Source organism: Sturnira hondurensis, unplaced genomic scaffold (genome assembly GCF_014824575.4).
Source record: "Sturnira hondurensis isolate 20B ecotype Veracruz unplaced genomic scaffold, ASM1482457v3 Scaffold0007865, whole genome shotgun sequence".
NCBI lineage: Eukaryota > Metazoa > Chordata > Mammalia > Chiroptera > Phyllostomidae > Sturnira > Sturnira hondurensis.
In genome coordinates this window covers 13205074-13224432 of record NW_028080496.1, presented here as the reverse complement: position 1 = coordinate 13224432, position 19359 = coordinate 13205074, and the positions used below count along the sequence as shown (strand labels likewise).

Genomic DNA, 19359 nt, shown 5'->3' with positions numbered 1-19359 from the left:
TGGGCGGTTTTGGTTTCCCCAGCAACCTGTCATCTTGCCTCCATACCCAGCTCCCAGAAAAGCTACATACGAAATTCAAGGTGTATGTATTTATTACATGAGTTCAATTCAAGGATGCATACAAATTTTTTCAGAATGTTAATTGACATTTTCCCACTTTCTGAATATACTGCATTAAAGATACCTTTTGATTTTGAAAAGTCAGTTTTAAGTGGTATGTATTTATTAATAAAGTGATATATTGATACCTTTACAATTCTTTAATCTCCAGTTGAACAATGGGTTTGAAGTGGTTATTTTTAAGGAAAATGAAAATACAGTCTTACATAATGATGGCCTTTACCAGAGCACTTAATTGTTTTTTAAAAGATAGGCTTCCCCCATGGAACTGTACGTGGTGAAGTATTTTTCAAGTCACTTTTTACACATTTAGCAAATGTAATACATAATTAGTAAAAGTTAAGACAAAAAGAAACAAAATCAAAATTGCTCATAATTTCGTAAAAGGCCGTTCATCACCCATCGGTGAGAGGCAGAGAACCACGGCCGTCCGGGTCACATCTCAGCCCTCTCAGTGTCTCACTCTGACCGGGCAGGGGCCTACTAACCCCCTGAGGCTGTGGCGGAGACCCAGTGAGGAGAAACATGTGCACTGCTTGTAACAGTGATGCGCATTAGTGGTGCATGGTCATTACTGGGACCTTCTTGTACTGGTGTCCGAATTACTTCTTTTAACAGCCTGAGAAACATTTCAGAACCGTTGGAGTAAAAGTAACAATAACAGCTGATTCTTATATGCTGTGCAGGGGATCCTTCTAATCAGCACTTCATTTATCAATGCAATACATAATTTATCAACATAATGCTCAATGATGCTCATTTTGCAGTTAACACTAGAGCAAATACAATGTTTGTAATTATCACAGATAAAAAGAACATACTGCCTCAAACCCTTTGGCACTAAGGCAGAGAGGCTCTGCATTGGTGAGAATGTGCAGGCCTGCTAAGTATGAAGGACAATAGGCTTTACCGTCCTATGAGGTGTCTCAGGCGGAAGGTCTAGGACTCGGGGACTCCCCGCCAAACTCTTTACACAGTTATGGGTCCCAGTGACGGAGGTCAGGTCCCTCTCTTCCATGTGGGTGAGGAGGAGCTTTAGGAAGCTTCCTGTGGTGCATGATCGTTTTGGTCTCCTCTGAGATGCCATGCATAAGGGTGTACGACCACGTATGACCATTGACTCACACCCTTCAGTGCCCAAGCAGGAACCTGGCCTCACTGGCGAGCCGTATCAGAGCTAGGATGGAAATTCTCCGGTGGTCCCCAGGGTCCTTACATTCTGGTTGGAATATTTTCCCCCAAGGTCATTTTCACAATTTGGGACTACACGCTAAAATCATTTGCATCTCTTATTGAAAGAGCTAAATTATTTTAGAAGGGAATAAGTAGTTCACCTGCTCATATATTTTTGTTACACCTTCAAAACTTTGCCATGTTAAGAGTATTATCCCCTTTTGTGGATGAGGAAGCTAAGGCTTCACCGAGTTGCTTCAAGTTGGAAAGTTAACAGTTGTCACCTGACACTAGTATCAAGTACCCTGACTCCACCTGTGCACAGCACTCTCGAAACTGAACACCCTGGTGCAGACGGGCGCACAGCGTTCATTCCTGCAGACATTAGGGACCACCATGGCCCACACGTTCCCTAAAGCTCAAGACTCTAAATGCACAGAAACACAGAATCCAAAAGTTGCAGATTTCCAGAGGATCATTTTGGTCTTGGTTCTTAGAATGTTTCTGTAAGCCCCAGAAAGACATCTATTTACATGACATCCAGTACACGCATGTGTTTCTGTAGGTACCATTGACGCCAGAGCCCCATGAGCGGTGAGCAGTAGATGCCATTACTGTGTGGGATGCATATTCTGCCCCCACCCCCGCCATAGATGGCAAACCTCTGAGTGGGCTGGGCTGCCAGCTATTGGGTTCTAGAATGTCCAAACTATTGTTATTAATGTGAAGTCATTGTTTTAGGGCTCTTGTCTATTCCAGTGATGTTTGCATTGCTCAAAAAATTTTAAAAAATTCTGTTTGGAATAGTGGCAATAAATCTGAGCACCCTTAAATATTCTGTTTTGGCAAGTTTTGCAGATTTTTTCCAAACAAACAGCCGGCAGGCATTTAAAGATGATTTAGTAAGTAAGCTGGACGGTCGGTCAGGCATCTGTTAATAAATTTTAGATACACAAATTGCAGTGTAAATATTTCACATCAGAATCTGCTGTGACTTGACTCATCACAGCACAAATCACTACATATATTCATTATTCTCTAGGTATAAAGAAATCAAGAAATAACTGGTAAAGAGTTAGGGTTGCAATGAGGGAAAGTAGGGTTTGATAATTTGCAAGAAATTAAGAGGAAGGATATGAGAAAGCGAATGTAAAATTTGTTCTAATCCATAAAAGTGGTAATTTATAATAAGCCTTATGAGGTCATCAAAGCTTCCCTATTTTTAACTGAAATTTTTTTATGGCCTAATAGATATTAAAACTTAATTCCTGTCTTTATTCTAAAAAAAAAACCAAATGGGGAACAATTTGGAAGTCAAACTTCTACATGGAAATGATTTTAAGTAGTCATGAGCTTTGCTGACTTCCGTGTCCAAACGCTATAGCCCAACTTTCTTACGTAGGTAACACAAAGGCTGATTCTGACTTTATGCCAATTTCCTAAGACATCGAAAGTTACAAAGTAACCATTTTAATATTCTATGCCAGTTTCATTTCTGTCCTATTTTCCCATATTTCAAACCAAGTCTAGGTCTTCACTGGGTTTTTACCACTTTGCTTCTTTTTCCAGTACAAACAGACCAAAGCCAGGAACTTTTTATATGCCTCATCACCCCCGGCTCCCTGTGTTTATTTTGCTTCTCCGTGTTCTTAGCTGGTTTTTCTCTCAACACTGGCAGTCATCTTGTCTTCACTTTGTCTTTTCACTCTCCAGCTAGAGATGATCGCCATGGAAAACCCTGCAGACTTGAAGAAACAGCTGTACGTGGAGTTCGAAGGAGAGCAAGGGGTCGATGAGGGCGGTGTTTCCAAAGAATTTTTCCAGCTGGTTGTGGAGGAAATCTTCAATCCGGATATTGGTAAGCACTTTAGGGGTGTGCCTTAGTGCCCCGTCTTTGTGCCGCCTGTGAGGAGCAGCAGAAGGCAGTGTTGATGAGCAGTAACCGAGGATCTCAGACACGGACCAAACTGGGGTGTTTCTTGGGCTAGTTTACCTCACTTGTTTATGCAAGTTCTTATTTACTTAACTAAATGTTTTAATAGGAGGTTATCCTCTAGATAAACAGAATGGAGTGTTTGGAGTCACAGCCTTCCTGAAACCAGGGCACCCTAGAACAGGGGTCCCAAGACATGAGAAAACACCTGATTGGTGTGTCCCATCCCAACCTGGGGGCACCAGCTGATGGCCCCCAATGGAGTAATTTACCACAGTTTCCCTCAGATTTTGAACTCCAGGCCTTCCTCCTTGCATCTGATAACCTTTCCCTCCCAGGCGTTTCATTTGAGCACAGTGTGAGGCTAATTGTTAAATCATAGTCATGTGCTTCGAGTGAACCAAGATACCCTTATGCCTCATAAAGTCTGATGTGTCTAAAATGCCAGATGTTAGTTATAAAGAATTTATTATATGCGGAAATCCTTCTAAGAAAAACATGTTACACATTTTTACTTGATGTAAGTACATTTGAAATAATGGTAGTGAGGTAACAAAAAAAGTTTTAGAAGACCCATGCTCTGTATATGTGATGTTTTTCCTGGAACCTGAAGAAAATGTGTCCAAAGTGGAATCTCCTTGTACTTCCACTTCTTTCAGACAAGGAGATGAGAGTTCACCTGTGTAATGTGTATTGTAATTAACTTGTAGTGTCTGGCTTTTCATACCAAGGACATACATTTGACCCTCTCAAAACTGTATTTATAACTAAATGAAGCCATTAGTACTCCAAGTTATGTTGTTGTAATTTAGGACTGTAGAAAGTTTAAACGTAAACTGTGAAATTCATGTACAAATTGGGTAATATTCAGTGTTATTTCACGAACACTAAATTGCATTAATTGACAGTCTTATGACCAGGGGATTGTTTTAAAGTTCTGTTTATATTTCACACAAACTGAATTAAAATGAACTATTGTAAAACTTAAAAAACCTTATAATTGATTTACGGACGGTATGGATTTCTGCAGTTGTAATTTAAAATACCCCCCTTTTTAGATCTAAATCTATTTTTATCTAGTTTTCAAGTAGCAACAAAAATGCTGTAAATTCCATGATGGGACGCGGTCTAGTCGTATCAGACGGATTAAGTAGCTCTGCACATGGTGCCACCGTACTGGGTTAGAAAGGTGCTGGAGATATTTCAGTGGCTCGTGCAAGTTTGAAAACACAAAACTTTCCCTTAAGAAAATCAAAAATTGTTTTTTGAACAGTACTTATGAATTAGAGTGTTTTTATAAGTGAAACACCCTACAGCACTCTGAAGGTGCTGTTAAAGTTGAATATAATTTTATTATTTTCCCGTGGGGTTTTTTTTGTTTTTTTTTTGTTTGTTTTTTCACCCCTACAGTGGATGCAGTATGAATGCAGTAACCATCACTTGTGTTAATCGATCAGAGAACTGGAACTTAATGAACATTTTCTGAAACTTCTTGGAAAATGCCACAAAAGTTGCTTATTACTTTGTTTCCTTGGTTTCTTCAAAATATATACAGACCTAACTTTGCCAGTTTATAATCATGACATATTTGAACTTTGTTTTCTGAGTAGTAATAGAGAAAAAATCTGGGTGCACTATAAAAATTCAAATATATGCACATGTAACTATTTTATATTTTGAATAGTATTTTTTAACATCCTTTTTTACAGGTATGTTCACATACGATGAATCTACAAAATTGTTTTGGTTTAATCCATCCTCATTTGAAACTGAGGGCCAGTTCACTCTGATCGGCATCGTCCTGGGCCTGGCCATCTACAACAACTGCATCCTGGACGTGCACTTCCCCATGGTCGTGTACAGGAAGCTGATGGGGAAGAAAGGAACTTTCCGTGACTTGGGAGACTCTCACCCTGTAAGTCTTTTCAGTGGGATCCTTGCTACCCTTCACTGCCTCAAAGGGGAAACTTTGGAATATATATCTCTATCTACTGCTGTCAGCAAGCATGTTTTAAGTGTTTTTAAACTTTAATGAGATCACGTGAAATTACGAGGACAGAGTAGGGAGCTGGGTGGCTACAGTTAGTGTCTGTCCCTCCCCCATGTCCTTCCTGACCCGAGACTCCGGGAGTGCCATGGTCCATCACTAAACCAGGGTGGGAGGGGTCCCTCACAGAGAGTGCACATCAGTCTTAATTCCTGTCTTGTCAGCTACCTGTGTTTGAATTCTTAGGGTCCCATGCCCCCCACCCAATGACAGCACTACAAACGGTTGTATTTGGTGATTCTGCGGTGACCCTGACTTTCCCTTTCTGGTTCTTAGGTTCTGTACCAGAGCTTAAAGGACTTACTGGAGTATGAAGGGAATGTGGAAGATGATATGATGATCACCTTCCAGATATCACAGACGGACCTCTTTGGTAACCCAATGATGTACGATCTGAAGGAAAATGGGGACAAAATTCCAATTACAAACGAAAACAGGAAGGTAATGTTTTTATATCACTGTGTTTTCCGTGTTTTTGTTTGTCGATGAACATGATGCTTGTAATTTTAAAAGTATCGCCATATTTTGCCATGTATAATGAGCCTTTTTAAAAAGTGCAAATTTTTCAGGAAGAAATGGGCACCACTAATTCTGCACCTATATAAATGTTTTAATTGTTTTATGTATGTTTTTGCATTAAAAGTGTAACTCTAGAAACCAGTAACTATGTTTGTAAAATACTATAAAATACAATAGTTGGTTTTGTTTGCAAGTATAAATAAATAAATAATTGCATTAATTAAAATGGAAGATCTTTTTCCTGAAAAGTTTGGGCTGAAAACATGGGTATGCATATACACGGCAAACTACGGTATCTACAAATATGGTGTCTGACATAGTGTATGTGAACACACAAGGCGGCAAGTAACTTAAGTTCTTGAAAATGCTGCAGCCCCAGTTTACATTTGGGAAATAAGCTGGCAGGACAGCATGCAGTGGGGCACGAAGCCCCTCATGGGGGTGGGGGAGAGTGGAAGTGACTTGTGGCTTCCTGGGGCTGTACCACCAGTGTCCTTGTCACCAAACACATAGTGGTGGCACTTAGTGGGCACATGTGTGCAGTGTTGTTTAAATCACATCTCTTTGTGCGCTAGCAGAGTAAGCATCCAGAAAGAACAGAGCAGGAGCATTATGATACCTAAAAATATGTTTACATGATTAGTTTCCAATAAAATATTTGCTCGTTAAGAATACAAACTATGTTTCCCTTCTGATTTGGTGCAATAGCTTATGTGTTGAGCTGGGTACAATAGGCAGCTCCCAAATACTTGCAAAGAGCAGCCACAAGACTCCCTGGTTTGTGCAAAGTCAGCTCATTGTGCCCTGCATGATGTAGTTAGTGGAGGGGCCTCCACATGCTGTTGATGTGTTATTTAATAAGGTGCCAGAATGGAAACACACATGTATTAGGGAACATACACACTGTTTACAGGTTAATGTTGGTGTTGCTGACAGCCACAAAACGTTTGAAGGTATTTACCTTTGCATGTATAGAATTTCAATTTTTACACCTTTTTGCATTGTTTTTCCTTTGGGAAAATAAACACAAATATGATAAAACTCTGCAGCCCATTAGTTTGGTGTATTTCGTTTGTAGAGTTCATAAGTTCTTTTGGTTAATGTTTTCTACAGGAATTTGTCAATCTCTATTCTGACTACATTCTCAATAAATCAGTAGAAAAACAGTTCAAGGCGTTTCGGAGAGGTTTTCATATGGTGACCAATGAATCTCCCTTAAAGTACCTGTTCAGACCAGAGGAAATTGAACTGCTCATATGTGGAAGCCGGGTAAGAAAGCAGTGCCTACTGACGTGTTGTTTGTACTCGTGTGGCAGACGGCGTGCTAAGACATTTCTTTGAATTTGCAGAATCTAGATTTCCAAGCCCTAGAAGAAACTACGGAATATGATGGTGGCTATACCAGGGACTCTGTTCTAATCAGGTGAGGTGTTTATTTTTTTTTTAGTTACCACGTTATTATACTGGTTTCAGGTATACTGCCTCGTGATTAGACATTTCCATGACTTAGGAATGATTGCCCTCGCAGGCCCATGCCACCTGGCCCTGTGGCTGCCAAAAAAATCTGTGCTGCTTAGTTCCCTTCCTCTTTTCTATCCATCCCACCATCCCCCTCCCTTCTGATAACCATTGGTTTTTTTCCTCCGTGGTTTATTTTTTACATTCTACATAGAAGTACAATCACATGGTTCTTCTTTTTCTGCTTGACTTTATTCACTGAGCAGAAAGCCCTGTAGGTCAGGTCGGTCCACGTTGTTCCAGAGGTCCAATCTCATTCTTTTTTAAGTACCAGATCTCCTTCATCCATTTGCATATCGAGAGACGAACAGGTTGCTTCCGACCTTGGCTATTGTGAATAACACTGCTGAGTTGTATGTATCCTTTTGAATGTCTTTTTGTTCCACTGGATAAATGTCCGGAAGTGGAATGGTTGGGTCGAATAGCTGCTGTTTGATTACTTGAGGGGCCTTCCTACTGGTTCCCACAACAGCAGTACCAGACTGCATTCCTCCCGGCTGTGCTCGAGGGTTCCCCTTTGTCCACATTCTCACATTTGTTTGTTGTCTTTTTGGTCATAGCCATTCTGACAGGTGGGCATTTTGATTTGCAGTTCCTTGGTGATTAGTGACTTTGAGCATCTTTTCATGTCTCTTGGCCCTCTGTATGTCCTCTTTGGAGAAATATCTCCTTGGGCCCTGTGCCCACTTTTAAATCAACTTGTTTGGGATTTTTTTTGGTGCTGGGTGGGTTGCTGTTTAAACGTATGAGTTCTTGGTATGTTCTGGATGTGGGGAACCCTCAGCAAGGGACCTCTCCCATTCACCACAGCCTACTGCTCTGAGGCCCAAGGGTGTGCTGTGTTGTTTTATAGTAGGGTGTGTTCTGTCCTGTCACTTTGTAGGTTACTGGTATTTTTTCTTTGTAGCAAAACTTGGTGATTTTTAGCAGCAGGCTTGAACGTGTGTTCTGCTGTGTACCAGGAGGTCCAGTATGATAGTCAAGATAATGTGGTGATGGGGAAATGGCGTCTGTCAGTGACAGGGTTGCAGACGGGAACAGGCTGCGGCGTCTCGGTGTTCCCAAGAGTCGGCGAGAGCTGGTGGTGTTTCTTATGAAGAAACAATTTTTAAAATTAAGGTCTTAAATGTCATATGTGAGGCCTGGTTTCAAGGGCACACTTGTAGTGTATGGACTAACCGATTTAAGAAGCTCCCAATGATCCCACAGTTAGTGAGTATGAAAAACTAGTTCATTAAGGAGAGTCTACAAGTAGTAGGGAATTGGAGACTTCCCTGAGTATAATCGCAGAGTAAAAGTTGCCCCCAGGATTATCGGTATCTTGATTTTTTATTTTACAGTTTCATGTAATGTAATGAATAAAGAAATCTGAAGCTCTAATAAACAGTATAACATCTAGTATAATGTAAAATACGACAGACATATTTTTAATGTTATTAAAATATCCTACTTACACTTGCCAGAAATACAATTAATGAAAATAAACTATTTTAAAAATACGAATTTTTAGAAGCACAGCATTAATGAAAACTGAAAATGCTGAGTTGCAAGAAGGTCTGTGCATGTTTTCTAGCTGCTGATAAAACCCCAAGTCTGTGTTTGACTTGATAACCAAGGTTATCTTAGCTCTTCAAATGCCCTTCCCCTTCCCCACCTTATTTCTGGGCTGAGAGGCAGAGACTGCAATTTGCTTCAAGTGATAGTTCTGTTTCAAAGGCCTGATTGATCAGTTCAGATTTGAACCCTTCTGTTAATGTGACTAATTCCACTGAACTTTTCAATGTTTATCCACCGGCCTTTCATTCCTAGATGAGTCCAGCTTCTGGTTTGTTAGTTTATGAACACATCACTCTTTTTAATCTATGATCATGTCTACATTTATCAATTTCTGCTACCTTAAATATTTGATCAAATTCACCAGTGACACTATCTGGGTTTCTTTGTGGGAAGGTTTGTGTTTTAAGTTTTATTTTGATATGAGTATAGATTTAGTCAATGTCATTTTTCAGTATTGGTTGATTGGTCCTGGGGGCCCGGCACCTATTTCGTCCACAGTAATGAGCCTTCCACCTGTCTAGCGAAGAGTCTGTTAGGACACCGCTGTGGCTCAGCTTGCGGACCAGTCTCCGCTCTCTGCAGCTCTTCACACACTTGCTGACTGCCCTCTGAGGTCCTGGGACCCAGTCAGCTGGTGGCGGTTCATTTGTTTTCCTGGCTGTGCAGGGGGCTGTGGGATGGCTGTCGAATGACCAGTACAGGACACTCAGGTTGTTGCCAACGTCCAGGTGCAACATGAACATATGTCTGTCTTTGCAGCAAATGCCAAGGAGTGTGATCACTGGGCCGATGGCATGTAGATTATTAATCAAACTGCCACACTCTTTCCCTGAGTTGCTGTGCTGCTTCTCATTTCCCTGGGCAAATGAGGGTCCAGTTTAACTCGACAACATTGATATTCATGGACTGTTTGCCGTCTGTATATTGTTGATGGTAAAATGTCTGGTTTTCAGTGTGGGACTTCCACTTATTCACACAGAGTGGGCCCAAAGTAGGGTTATAGTTGCCCACGGCCGCCACAAGCCTGCTACAGCTTCACCCTCTGCGTCCTTCCCTGTCCTTTGTGAGTTGTGGTTTGCTTCCATTGCTTCCATTTCATAGCTGGCCCTAGTCTTATTAGACTTCCTGTGTGATGAACTCATTTTTCATTTTTCTTAAAACTCCTGACCTAGCTTTAGGCCCTGAAGATTTTCTCCTACCTTTACTCCTAAATTTCGTCTGAATACATTTTTACAGTTTTGTTATGATTCACTGTTTTGTCTATGGATGACCAGTTGTTTCCATTCAATTCATTGAAAAGGACTTCCTATTTCCTGTTTCCAAGGACTTATGTTTTGTGAGCGTTCCTAAAAAATCAGGGGGTAACGTCTGTGTGGAGGTTGTTTCTGAACTGTCCACTCCCCTCCATTGACTGGTGTGCTGCTGTTTGTCTTGTGGCCAAGGTCAAGCATTGTCTTTGTAACTGTGCGTCCTTGGTGACCGTGTCAATGTCAGACACCTTTGTCCTTTTCTATGTATGTTACGAACCATAAGAGATTTTGACAGAAATGACCACACTGAGGTCCAGTTGGGGAGAATGGACATTTTTTGCCACATTGGTTCTCTCAGAAATCTGTGAACATGGTACGGTTCCCTACTGAGTGAGCTCTTTGACCTCTTCCGTCAGTTGTTTTTGGCACACAGATTCCATACACGTGTCATTTAGTTTATGTTTAAGAATGTGTTTTCTGCCGTAGTGAATGTAAGTGTTATTGTGTTTCTTTGGCTCCATCATGGGTGGCGCCCTCGACAGCGCTACTGTATGCACGCACTTGCCACCTCGTCACAGTCATCTACAGCGTCGTCGTGCTGCACGGCTCAGGTGGATGGCAGCCCAGACCATCTGTGTCTGTGAGAGGGTTGTGACGAGGGGGCTCATTTCTCCTCTTCCCAGTCTTTGCTACTTTTTAAACTGTCAGTCTTTTGATCCAACTAGTGACTCGTTTCTCAGAGTGGGTCTTTGTCGCTAATNTAAGTGACACGTGTCATTTAGTTTATGTTTAAGAATGTGTTTTCTGCCGTAGTGAATGTAAGTGGTATTGTGTTTCTTTGGCTCCATCATGGGTGGCGCCCTCCACAGCGCTACTGTACGCACGCACTTGCCACCTCGTCACAGTCATCTACAGCGTCGTCGTGCTGCACGGCTCAGGTGGATGGCAGCCCAGACCATCTGTGTCTGTGAGAGGGTTGTGACGAGGGGGCTCATTTCTCCTCTTCCCAGTCTTTGCTACTTTTTAAACTGTCAGTCTTTTGATCCAACTAGTGACTCGTTTCTCAGAGTGGGTCTTTGTCGCTAATCGACATTATCCTACTTACAGCTCTGCACGTTCTACGAAGTTTTCCCCTGAGACTATTACCATCAGTGAGCTTCTCCTCCATCCATGGATGTGACGATTTGTCTTTATCAATAGGGTGAACTACTTTAAGGGAGTTTCCAGAACTGAAACAGACTTGCACCCGGTATAATTTGACTTGGTAAAGGGTTAGTGATTGTTGTGTCCAAGTTCACACAAGATGTTGGTCTATAGCTTTGTCCTTATGGGTTGAGAAGTGTTTGGAAGAGCTTGTGTTGAAATGGTGTTAATTCTTATTAAATGTTTGGTAGACTTCTCCCATGAAACCATAAGAGCCTAGAGATATTCTTTTGGGGGAGTTGTGAGTACTGGTAGATGGGGTCATCTGAGGAGAGGCTCATCTGTGTTCGGCTCTAAATTGATCAATCTCCTTTTTTATTCTAGATAGTGGTTTAATGTGTTTTCCCTGTTTCCTTGTCAGTCTTATTGAGAGCCTTGTCAAAATTATTGATTAAAGAGCTAGCTTTTTATTTCTCTATTATTTTTCTTGTTTTCAATTACATTGATTTCATCTCTTTATTTTCTTCCTTTTCAGGCTCCCCCCCCCCGCCTTCAGTTTATTGAGAACTGATTATTGACTTTCGGCCTTCCCTCTTTTCCAGTGGAAGCTTTTAGTTCTTTAAATTTTATTCTCTGCCCTGTTTACAGCTGTATTCCAAATATGTTAATGTTGTGGTGTCATTTTCCTTCATATCTGTAACTTTCAATTCTGGTTTGCAGCTCTTGTGAGACAAGGCGCTGTGAAGAACCACACGCTCTTTCTAGGTTAACCAAATGTTCATTTCTCTTGAATCAGTGTAAAGAGCACCTCAGGGTTTTTTTGTTTTTCTTTTTAAGCTGCTGGGTTTGAGAGTTCTCTGGATATGCTACTTTATCTTTTGTCCATTGAATTACTTTTTCATGGATGGTGAAAATCAGTAGGAGAGCACACTTGTCTGTTTCTCCTGTCTCTTTCATCTCTGTCATGTGCCGCACAGCCATTTACAGCCATGTGGTCCTGGTGGATTCATCATATAAGGGCCCTGTTTGCATCTTGTAACTCTGCTCTGCCTCTGATGAATATAAATGTTCCTGTTTTTCTTATTGTGGATGTTTCTTCACCATCTTTTTTACTTTCAACCTGTTGCTGGACTTGAAATTAATTTTTATAAACAGCACATAGTTAATTCACTGTATTTTTTAAAAGTATATTTTTTAAAAGTAGACAGTCAGTTTCTGCCTTTTCACTGCCATGTAGACCATTTGTAGTTATTGATGTGTTAGGGCTTAAGCCTGCCATTTGTTTTTCTGTTTCTTTCCTTCTATTCTTTTGCCTTCTGTGGGTTATAAAGTCAGTGCTGTTTTGTGCGATCACACTAACCTTCTTGTAGGTGCTGGTTTGTCATATAATGTGCTATTGGCACCGACACCACTTCCCGGGATGTGTGTGGAACTCTGGCTCCACTTAGTTCATATTACTGTCCTGAACATTAACTCATAAGGAGAACTCTGCTCATTTCTGCTCTTCCCAGTCTTTGCTACTTTTTAAACTGTCAGTCTTCGAAGGCAGGTCTGCTAATCACACATCCTTTCCATCTGCCTTCATTCTGCAAGAAGTATTTCATTTATGATCTTTACATGGTCTTTTGTGCCTCTCCCCGTCCCAGCCTTGTGTCACATTCCACATGCACCTGAGACACTAGTCTGTGTTTTGTTCAGATTTTCATCCTGTTTCATCTCTACTCTTGAGTTGGCTCATAGTGGTTTACAGTTCTCCCACTTCCACTGAGCTCCTTTTCACTATAATGAGTAATCATATGTAGAATCATATCTCATTGACCCTAGTGCTGGTATCACTAGGTTTTCTTTCGTTTCTGTCAATTTTTCTCTAGTTTTTGGCCATTTCCTGGACGTTGTGGTGGTGAGGTTAGGAAACTCGGGGTCCATTCATATATTTTTTCTGCAGGTGGCTGTCCAGTGATGCTGTGTGTGTGGAGGGCGAGGCGCACTTCTTGGGGATTGTGGCTCCTTGAACACTGTAGGGTGCATGGCGGTGGCAGCGGGGGCTCCTCAGTCCCTGACAATTACTTGAGCTTCGAAATCACCTTTCCCCCTGGGGGATCCAGGAGGATCCTAGGCCAGTGCCAGCCTGTTTGGGGGGGGGCGGGGGCGGTGCACAGATGAGGGCGGTTTCGTTTCTTCTTGATTTTTCACATTTTTATCTTCTCTTTCTCTGGTGTTCTCATGGTGCTTCTAGATTTATTTTTTCTTTTATTTCCAATTACTGCCTAGTCTATCTATTACAACACCTAGAACTCTTCTGTCACCTTCATTTGAGTTTGATCCCATTGTGTTGTTTGTTTTTTAAAAGTGAACTACGTTTTCTGTCCTTGCAAGAGGGAGGCAAAGGCTGGGACAGCTTCTCAGACTCAGGAGGGCTGTGCAATTGTTTTGGAACAATTACTAAAAACTTAATTGGTGTTTTGCATTTTTATTTGCTTTTATTATCCTTGATTTGATTTGTTTGTACATTACCTCAGAAGTTCCTTCTCAGTTTTGGGTGTCAATTTGGACTTCCTTTTATTTTTGGATCCTATGCAACTTCTCCCATGTTGCTGGTGCTCGGCAGCTACCGGTCAAGAGGCTTGGCCCTTGCGTCCCTGCAAGGTCTCTGAGCTGCTGGCTGTGCGCATGCGAGAGTTTGGGGGATAGCTTGTTTCCCAGTTGTGTTGAAGGAATTGCCTGAAAGTCTCATCTTCCCATCCTGCTTGGTCTTTTTCATGGGGTAGAGGGGGAGCACTAATGAGGGGAGGAAAGTCAACATCATGTTGTCCTCACTGCTGTGGCTGTCTTCCTTACACCATCACCTGCCTTTTATCCCTATTTTGGGGCCTAGTAAATATACCCTTACCTGAAGGGGGAGAAATGGTGATTTGGAAAAGGATTGGGGGGGGGGGGGGTAATTCTAGGTCCATATTTTTAAGAGTATGCAATTAATTAATAGTTTTTGCATACTTAATAACATGACTTAAATTTTGATATTTTCTTTTAGTTTACCTGAGGGCCTGAAGTAAGCCATTTTTTAATGAAAATTATTGGGGAATGGCATTTACAAGTCAGTTTTCTGCATGAAGTATATGGCCTTTGCAACTAAATGATTTTGCTTGCAGGTATGTTTCTCATGGGTCAGAGGTAGTGTGACATTTCCCTATAAATACCAGGATCCACCCATCTCAAGGCAGAGCTGTCTTCCCTTTCTTTCATTTGCTACCATGTTCGTCACAGAAAATTCACTGTCTGCACTCCCACCAGCAGCAAGAAAGAGCAGTCTTCATCTCAAGTTTCCCAACTGAGATACTCTTCTTGTTCTACGCTGATTTGTGTTTTCCTCATTGTGAATGAAGGTGGCATCTTCATCATCTTTTCTTGTGCCTGGAGCTGTGTGTAGTTGTTACCATCTTTTCATTTTGCTGCTCTATTATCAGTCATTTTCTGGGCAAGTTAAAGTGCTAAACCTCCCTAAATTTGCACATACACGTCTCTCCTCTGTCATATGCCAAGCGCGAGAAGTTCCTGCGTGACTAGTTAAATACTGATATTTTTCATTTATTCTGCTTTGGTCCTTAGTTTCTGTTTTCTAACTTCTTTGTCCTGATAGTTACATGTCTTCTCCTTTGAGGATTTTTTAATATTCTCCTTTTCTTCTGCCTGACATTTGTGTGTTTATAACAGTGTTGCATTTTTCCCTCATGTGCAATTTTGGGGTTATGGGTTTCCCTTTCTTTGTGAGATTTTTTTCAGGTGTAGTTTTTTTGGCAATATCTTTATTTGGATTCTGGACCTGCTGTTAGCTCTCCTGGGGATGTGGGGAGGAATCGGGGGCTGTGAATGGTCTCCCACTGATAGGGGTCTGTTCCTCTTCCGTGGCTGCGGTCATGGTGTTGTCTTCCACAGCGTGTTCTGTGGCTCAGCACATTGGATTTTGAGTTTTGCCTTGTGAAACAAGGGCCATTTTCATCAGCTGCTTCCATCCCGACGCTGTCTCCCTTTCAGCTCGCCACACCGCGATCTGTGCTCTCCTTCGGAGTTTGCATGGGCTGTGGTGTTCACACGGCAGCTCCCATGTCACGGGGGTTTGCTACTCTTTTTCCTACTTTAGGCCTGCGTTCACGGGGATTTCATCAGATTTTCTGTATTGTAACATGCATATGGCTTATGGTTGCGATCGAATTGCTATCACTTTTATATGGAAACACAGAAGATCCTTTCCTCACTTTGACTTTCCTAAATAGTCACATTTTTCTAATAAGTGTTTCATTATATAAGCCACCATTAGTAACCCCAGGATTTTACATTCTCATTTACTAGAAAGCGCCGAATTAACACCGTGGCCAGACTGATCACAGAGACCAGTTTGGTCCACTGCCCTCAGGTGGCTCCGTGAAGCTGCAGGGTGCCCTGCAGCACGAGGGGGCTGACTGCCACCTGGTATCCAGGGGCTCTGGGTTACATCATACGTGCTACCCCAAAGGAAGGTGCCGCAGTGTGGTTTGCTGTGGCTTTCGCTGTCATACCTGGAAAAGGAGCTGCAATTCCAGTGCTCGTGCCTGTGCCTATACTGTTTTCAAGGACACGGAGGTCTACGAAAATGGAGCTTGTCTGAGTGGTCAGCACACAGTGGGCCAGCCAGGGCTGCAGCACGAGCACTGTGATCCGGGGCGTGGAAAATGGGCTACTGCTCTCCACCAGGGTTCTTGAGAGGACTTTTCAAATCACAGCTTGAATCACTCTTCCACCAATTAAACATTAAAAATATTTCTATTTTTTAGTTTTTCCCCCTAATAATTAGTTGCCAAATATTCTTTTACTGGGTTCTTGTTTGTTTTTGGAGTAAGTATAACAAGGGTGTCTTTGGGGGAGGGGAGACAACGGAGCAGCACCGCCCCCATTTCCCCCAAGTTATTTTCAGTGCATGGATTGCCCCAGTTTACATTATTATTTGTTCTGGTTGAACAAATTAAATAATAATAATTATTATTATTATTTAATATTAATATTATTAAATATTATTTTAGGGTTCCTGGTTTTTACTGTTAAACTTAAGAGCTTTAAATGTGTGAATGTAGAATTTCTAGACTACATCTTGAGTGTTCCCGATGCTAACTTCTAGGTTTCCTGCTAACACAGACCAGAAAGTCACATTCATTTTACAATCTCTGTCCTGTCTTCCCTCCTCAGGGAGTTCTGGGAAATTGTGCACTCGTTCACCGACGAGCAGAAGAGACTGTTCCTGCAGTTCACGACCGGCACGGACCGAGCACCTGTGGGCGGCCTGGGGAAGCTGAAGATGATCATAGCCAAGAATGGCCCGGACACAGAACGGTAGTTGTCTGGTTGTACACACATGTGCCCTGTCCAGTTAACCTCCTCAGTGTCAGTGCAGACACGGTTGTGCTATTGACAACTTTTTTTAAAAGCTGGCGTCACTACACATTCTAAGTTACTACTACAGGGCTCACTTGATTTGCATTTATGCTCATTGGTGTGAGGCCAGAATTTTGAATTGAAAGCCTTACTGTGTAATGTTTAGAATGGTTAACTGAGGTTCAGGAGGTCGTCCAGCACTGAATTGTCACTATCAGTGTCATAGTCTGATTATTCAAGGGCTCTCTGTTTGGCACGAGTTAGCCTTTTTGGTGAGTAAAAACCCTGCGGAAGCAGGATCGGAGTTCCTGGTTCCCACCTGCAGAAACATTCCTGTTCCTTTCCTGCTGGTGCTAATGTGAGGTTAATTATATTTTTTTAACGTCATTCACACACAGGCATGTTGTCTGTAAGTGTTAGATGCCCATTAACACTGGGAAAACAAGTGTCAAAAGTGTCTCCTCCACCTTAAAGCAAGGGCCTTACCTTCCCAGGGACTTGGGTTCCACTGTGTGGGCGCTGACACCAGCCCTGCGGTGAGAAAAGCTTGTGTCCTGAGCTGCGAGGGCCTCCAACAGGCTCAATAGGTGCAGGGCGCTCTCCTTCCCTTCATGTGAGCTGTAAAGGACAGACAGACTGGGGTTTGGCAGTTGTGTACTAGTTGACAAGCTGCACTATGGTGTGGACTGCCTGCCCACCACTAATGGTTTTATTCTCCTCTCACTCTGTTTAGGTTACCTACATCTCATACTTGCTTTAATGTCCTTTTACTGCCGGAATATTCCAGCAAAGAAAAACTCAAAGAAAGATTGTTGAAGGCCATCACTTACGCCAAAGGATTTGGCATGCTGTAAAGAAAAAGAAAAAAGGAAACCAGTGAAAGGAAAAAAAATTCAATTTGAACATGTACCCCAGAAGGGATGAGGCGGAGGGTGGAGCCCAGGGCGCAGGCTGTGAGGTAGCGGACCGCCGAGTCATCGTGTCCCTGCTCCCTTCCTTGCCGGGGCTCTGGGGGCTGGGACAGCACAGTCAGCTACTTCTATGAACAAAGCCTTTATTATTATTATTTTTGTGTGTGAAAGTGGTACTTATCCTTTCACTTGTATGTACAGAGAGGTTTTTCTGAATATTTATTTTAATGGTTAAATCACTTTTGCTTGTGTTTATTACTGCTTGAGGTTGAGCCTTTTTGAGTACTGAGAAGACACCCACCAACCAAACTACCCCCTAAGCAGGGGCGTGCCTGCCCACGGGCCATGCGGCCAACCTTCAAGTGAGTACGTGCTCTGCCTCGTCCCTGTAGCCAACTCAAATCAGGAACTGTATTTTTTTTTAAACAATTTGCTTTCGAAACTTGAAGTCTTGAAAACAGTGTGATGCATTTGCTGCTGTTCTAGTCCCCAAAGAGTTTTCTGTGCAAAATCTTGAAATCAATAAAGACGGAAGGGAGACTCGGAATGTTACCTGCAGCCCTCAGAGCTCTGCTTTAGTCCCCGCACCACTGAGTCCAGCCACTTGTGCCACCGTGTCGTCCTCGTGCGTCCGCAGTGACCTGCTTTGTAGCCAGTCATCTTTCCTAGTAGGTGAAGGACAGGGCTTGTTTTTGTTCTCGTGTTCTCGTCGTCGTCCTTTGAGTTTACTGGGGAAAAGTGCATTTGGCCAAAAGAAATGATGAGTTGAGCCTGTCGCAAGAACGTTAGGAAGTTTGTTGTTTTTAAAGTCAAAGCATGTGAAAGTGCACTTAAAATAAATTTTGATTAATTACTTATTACCTGCATTTAAATAGACAATCCAAAGTCTTCCCTCAGTGTCGGCATCCTCTCGTGTCCCAGCCCGCGTGGCCCGTAAGGGAAGGACGGCCCCTAATGGAGGGTTGCTGCCAAGTTGTGCAGCTGGGAGCGGGCTGCGCCTCTAAGTCCTAGTCCCCCCGTGTGTCCTGAAAGATTAAATTTTACTCCAAAATTTAAGTGTTAAATGCTACTTTCACGTACTATGGTGAAGTACAAATAGGCTTAAATCATTGGACATCAAGAAGTAAGTAGCTTCCCCGTTCTAGTCTTCTGTGTCTATGATGTTGATTTCTTTTACTGCAATATAAAATAAAAGGATTATGTATTTTTAACTAAGGAGAGACATATGATATATCCTTTCACTACAAGCTACAGCTGCTGTGCTGAGCTTGTGCCTTGTTTTAAGCAGAATGACAGGTTGACTGTTCGAACTGGCAGGGCAGTGCAGTTTTCAAACCATGGGCGGGAGAAGGCGTCTCTCCCACCGTTTTAACCTGTTAGCAATGAGCGAGGACGGCGCGCCACCACCGCGGCTCACTGGAATGGAAGACAGTGCGGGCTGGCCTCAGCCCCATGTGGTGTGAACCCCGCCAGATGCAAGGGCTCCTCCTGCTGCTGCGTCCCCCCGAGGGCCTCTCCTCGCGTGCCATGAAAGGGAGACGAGAGATCACCGGGGGCGTTTTATATAATAAACTCATAAAGAAATCCATGCTCTTCAGTTCTCACATTTTATCATCATTATACTATTGACGTTCTACAGCTGTAATAACGTATCTGTATGGAATTTTTTGAATGGTAATTGAGTATAGGTTATCAGATATAGACTAGGCTTTTAACAAACAGTTCAAAATAAACTACCCTTAAAAATATTTTGAGAGAAAAAGTTATTGGTGATCCAGACGACCT

The 19359-nt window shown here is 42.3% G+C and overlaps 1 protein-coding gene across 1 annotated transcript in view; it reads left to right on the top strand.

Annotated features, from left to right (window-relative positions):
• UBE3A (ubiquitin protein ligase E3A) overlaps window positions 1-19147 on the top strand; it is a 60781-nt gene extending 41634 nt beyond the window's left edge. Inside the window, exons 7-13 of the mRNA XM_037053801.1 lie at window positions 3007-3151; window positions 4936-5141; window positions 5550-5714; window positions 6906-7061; window positions 7142-7215; window positions 16478-16621; window positions 17397-19147. Coding sequence (XP_036909696.1) covers window positions 3007-3151; window positions 4936-5141; window positions 5550-5714; window positions 6906-7061; window positions 7142-7215; window positions 16478-16621; window positions 17397-17517 — 1011 coding nt within the window. The 3' untranslated portion in view covers window positions 17518-19147. The remainder of the gene's footprint in view (window positions 1-3006; window positions 3152-4935; window positions 5142-5549; window positions 5715-6905; window positions 7062-7141; window positions 7216-16477; window positions 16622-17396) is intronic.
• Window positions 19148-19359: the final 212 nt, after the last annotated feature.